General features: G+C 58.6%; 1 protein-coding gene across 1 annotated transcript; it reads left to right on the top strand.

Moving 5' to 3' along the window:
• Positions 1-707: 707 nt before the first annotated feature.
• On the top strand, positions 708-4,562 carry LOC136661132 (kelch-like protein 24). The gene is made up of 4 exons (XM_066638150.1): positions 708-798; positions 2,334-2,412; positions 2,615-2,842; positions 2,984-4,562. Exons 1-4 carry the CDS (start codon positions 708-710, stop codon positions 4,560-4,562), a joined length of 1,977 nt encoding a protein of 658 aa, XP_066494247.1.
• Positions 4,563-4,981: the final 419 nt, after the last annotated feature.

Raw genomic sequence — 4,981 nt, 5'->3', positions numbered from 1 at the left:
TCCAAAAGGGTAATATAATAATTCCCCTTAAAAACATAACAGCCCTTTTTGGTAACACACTCACATCCATCTTGTGCCCTGTGTGGTCACGGCATCCTCCTTCACAGATATCAGATCCTGCAGAACTGCCACCCTTTGGTTCTCTCTGTGACTGGGGGAGGGGAGGGATCAATAAAAATGTGGGGCAAGAGATTGTTGTGAGATTATTTCACTGCATTCCATTAAACGAATGGTTTGTAAGCCATTGAATGACTTGGAAGCAGGAAGGTTTCCCCGAGCCTGGGAGGAGCCTGCAACTGCCTCCTGCCACACCCCTGGGACTCCTGCCCAGACAGCAAGCACGGCCACAGGGTGCCAAGAGGAGCCACAGTGGGTGCCAGTGTGGCAACTTGGCAACAAACGCCCATCCCTGACCAACCACCTCTCTGCTGCAGAGGCCTGCATGACTCTGCAAACGGGGAGGGCAGGGCAGGGCAGCCCTTCACTGTGTCCTTCACTGGCCCAGCAGGCCTCTGGAGGAGGAGGCTGGGGGTGCCATGGCAACCATTGTGTGGGTGAGTGAGGCCAGGGGACCCTGGGCCCTCTGCTGCTGGCCCCTTTGGAGAGAGACCTCAAGGGGACCCCAACTGCAGGTGGACAGGAACGTCCTCTGGGACTGCAACCCCAAGAGAGATCCGCAGCAGGCCCTGGGGACTGGATGGGGGCTCATGGAGGACCCACCTGCCTCTGAAGAAGAACCCAGCGGGAAGGAGGATGAGCCGGAGGCAGCCGTGTCCCTGAAATCGTGCTTTAGCCAGGGTGAGTCTGTGGCTGCTGTCCTCGGCCTCCAGGATAGGAAGGGCCTGCTCAAGCCATCAGCTGCAGCCCAGGGTTCTCCGCAGGGCTGCCTGTACAGGTGCAGTGTTGCTATGGGGAGCCACCGTGGCCTCTCGATGCTGTTTTGTTCTTAAGTCCAACACCACAACTATTGGTTGTGAACACATTGTGAAAGAGGCGGGGGGAAAAGTGTGTTTACAGAACACTGATGTCCAGCGCTCCACACTGTGTGGTCATACCTTAGAACAGGGGTGCCCAAACCCCGGCCCTGCAGCCACTTGTGGCCCTCAAGGACTCCCAATGCAACCCTCAGGGACACCCCAGTCTCCAACGAGCCTCTAACCCTCTGGAAACTTGCTGCAGCCCGCACTGGCCCGATGCAACGGCTCTCAGCGTGAGGGTGACTGTTTGACCTCTTGTGTTCACTGAGGGATGAGGGCTCCCTCCACTGCTTGCTGTCCCATGTCTGTGATGCAGTAGCGGCAGCAAAGAAAAGGCCAGCCTTGCTTTGTGCAAGGCCTTTTATAGGCCTTGAGCTATTGCAAGACCTTCATTCATCCATTCATATAAGTTCCACCTCTAGTATATTAATTTATGTAAACTCATGTAAATTTATTCACATTTTAAATGTGAATTAATTCTTTGTTTCCCCGGCCCCCGACACAGTGTCAGAGTGATGATGTGGCCCTCTTGCCGAAAACTTTGGACACCCCTGCCTTAGAAGGAGGGCTTAGTGCTGGCCGAATTAGAGGGCGGTGTGTGGGGATGCCGGGGCTGGTGTTAGTGCCCCTGCGGACAACTGGCCACTAGGCAGGTTGGCATCTGAAGAGTTCTGGAGCTGCAAGGCCTTTCATCGGGGAGCAGCCTTGAGGCTGAAGCATCAAAGCCTTTCCAGGGGCAGCCTGGAGCTGAGCTGAGCAACGTGGGCCCTGCTGTGGGAGGCTTCAGGATTGGCTGCGCCTGGCGTGACTATGCCATGCATGACCTTGCGTGGTCAGGACAGCCGCTTTCTTCCAGATGCTGCGCTTCAAGCTGCAGCTTCCCCACACCCAGGCCGGGGTCCGGCTGCCCGTGTCTGTGGCCGGATCATCACAGCAGCAACTCCCATCTCCAAATATGGGAGAAGAGCTGAAGGCCTGTCTTTCAGTGCTCGGTCCAGAATGACTAACAAATAATAGTTGCAGTTCTACCCCCCCTTCCTCCATGCTGAGAACCAAGGTTTCACAAGTGGGGTCCCCCATAGTTCCCCATCCGGACCTCAGCCGGATCTAACCCCTTCTTAGCTGCAATGGCTGCCTCACCCCCGGCGGTGGGGCTGTCTCTGGTGTGTAGCTGGAGGAACCCTGGGCAGCTTCTGGATGGCTTGAAGCCTGGAGTCTCTGTAGGGGAGTGCTTGCTGGCAAGAAAGGGCACCCTGCGTTTGAGCCAGTCATTCTCCACCAGCACCCACAGAGTGTTGCCCTTCCCCAGAGGGGACCACACCACACAGGCTGGCACAGCCCTCCCTTCTCTTCCAGGTCTGAAGGAGCTACACGAGACTCACGAGCTCTGCAATGCCACCCTGCTGGCTGGAGGGAGGAGGTTTCCGTGCAACAGGTGAGTCCCGCAGACAGAAGGGAGCCCAGAGCCACCTCTGAGCCACATGGCCTGCCAGCATTCACTTGGAAGAGCAGGTCAGAACCTCCCTGGAAATGGTCAGGGAAACGTGGGCAATGTGGACGACCGGGCAAGAGTGTGGCCAGCCCACAGCTGCTCAGTGGCTCAAGGGACAGTCTTGATGGCCTCACTCTTCCTGCAGGGCACTCCTGGCGTCTGTCAGCCCTTACTTCGAGGCAGTGTTCACGGGTGGCTTCAAGGAGTCCAGGGATGGGGAAGTTCTCCTGAAGGACATGGACCCTGCCCTCCTCCAGAACCTGCTTGCCTACCTGTACTCTGGGGAGCTGGAGCTCAGCATGGAGACAGCGGAGGAGATGTTCACAACCGCCAGCCGGCTCCAGTTCATGCCTGCGCTGGCGCTCATCAGCAGGTAGGTCTGGAGGGCCGGCCCCTTCATGGTCCTCTCCAACTCCTGCCTGGAGGCTTGCAACGCACAACCATGGCTTCTCCTTGTGAGTCCCACTCAGTGACCTTTATCCTTTCCATTTCCGAACCCCCCCCCCCCCGGCAGATACCTGATAGAGAGGATCTCCATGGAGAATTGTCTCCGCCTGCACATGCTGGCTCGTGACCACAACGATCCCGCCTTGCTGCGCGCCACGTTGCGTTACCTGGGCCTCCATTTTGGACCCCTCTCGGACCACGAGGACTTCCGCCTCCTTGATCTCGGCACCCTCATCAGCATCATCTCCTCAGACCACCTGGCCGTGACCTCAGAAATGGCCATCTACCAGGCTGTGCAGCGCTGGGTGACAGCCCTGCCCAGCGAGCGCCTGCCAATGTTCAAGACTCTGCTTCGACACCTGCGCTTCCCACTCCTGACGCCCCAGGAGACTGCCCAAGTCCAGGCAGACGCCAAGGCACTTGGCCAGCCAGTGGAGCTGCGGTGGGAAGAGCTGGATGGGGCCGGGAGGCTGCGTGTGAGTGGGGGGCTCCGGCAGGGCATGTACCACGAGAAGATCATCTGCATCAAGGTGCCCCGCTTGCGGGACATCCTCTCGGTCACCGAAGACATGGACAGCTACATTGAGTGCCTCAATCCGGCCACGGGCTCACGGACCAAGCTGCCGCCCTTGGAGCTGGTGGCGCTGCCAGGCTGCTCTGTCCTGGAGTGCAGGCTCTACATCTCGGGGGGGAAGCACCCCAATGGCTCCTACTCCCGGGCCCTGCATGAGTACAACGCCCTGACCAATCTCTGGACGCAGCTGCCACCCATGTCCACAGCCCGCTCGGTCCACATTTTTCTGACCTGCAAGCAGAGGCTCTTTGCCCTGAGCGGCTGGAATGATGCGGGACCCCTGGCCTCTGGGGAGAGCTTTGATGTGTCCCAGCAGACGTGGTCGCCCGTAGCCAGCCTGCCCGTCATCCTGCGCTTCTCTGCCTCAGTCTCCTTCAAGCACAAGCTCTACCTAATTGGAGGGGATGCCGACTCTGATGAGGTGGTGTACCGGGGCATCCTCATCTTTGATACCCTGGCGGACAGCTGGGCCCAGGTGCCCCTGCAGTTCAGCCTGCACGGCGCAGCTGCTGTCACCATGGAGACTGGGATCTGCATCCTTGGGGGCTTCTTCTCTAGGAAGATCGTCTACCCAAACCGGAGGTTCAGCCAGCTCCTCCCCTGCACCTCCAAGTGCTTCTTCATGCACGAGTCTGGTGCAGTCAGCAAAGAGATCACCATTCCCCCACTGCCACTGCCTCTCGCCTTCGCTGGTGCCACCCGCTGGCGGGGAAGAGTGTATGTGATGGGCGGCGTCTGCACCTCCAGGACCCATGATGCCATCTACCACTGGGAGCCCGGGGAAGCTGCCTGGACTCAGTACCCAGAGTACCTCACAGGTCAGGGGACCATTGTGCGAAGGGTGCTGAAGTGCGTAACCCTGAATATGGCCAGGCCACAGATGAGGGTCCTTGTGCAAGACACATCGGCCAGCCGGGTGGCTGTTGGGCTGGCAGGTGCTGAGCAGGGAAAGGAGAACCCTGCTGGTATTCCCCCAGACGCACAGCCCTTGGCACCCCTGGGAGTTGGAGACACCACAAGAGCTGAAGGAACTACCTGCTGGGAAGAGATATTTTCATCTGGAGTCCTCTAGACCGTCACCCATTAAACACACGTGGCTTCCCTCCTGCTTGTTCTGGCTTTCCTGCAGTAGGGGGAACTTGGTGGCATCACAGCTCGGTGGCAGAGCCCCTGCCTCACACAGAAGGTCCCAGGTTCAATCCCTGGCAGTGACTCCAGCTGGGACTGGGAAAGCCCCCCCCCCCCGGACTGAACAGCTGCTGTCGGTCCCGTCCTGTCCCCGACTCAGGAAAGGGAAGGGCAGGTACCAGGTATTCAAGATCAGGATGGGGCGGGGTAAGGGTCACATGCAAGCATATTGTGCAAGTTCAGGTCCTGGCCTCCAACCAGCATCTCCCCTGCCTTAACAGAGGCCCAAGTCTGCCAAAGGGGACCAAGCACTGGATGCTTTATTGTTGCTTTCTTTACAGATGCACCAGCTGAGCAAGGGCT

Source organism: Tiliqua scincoides, chromosome 10 (genome assembly GCF_035046505.1).
Source record: "Tiliqua scincoides isolate rTilSci1 chromosome 10, rTilSci1.hap2, whole genome shotgun sequence".
Lineage (NCBI taxonomy): Eukaryota > Metazoa > Chordata > Lepidosauria > Squamata > Scincidae > Tiliqua > Tiliqua scincoides.
Note: the sequence above shows the minus strand (reverse complement) of the source record. Positions and strands in the feature narration are given on the sequence as shown.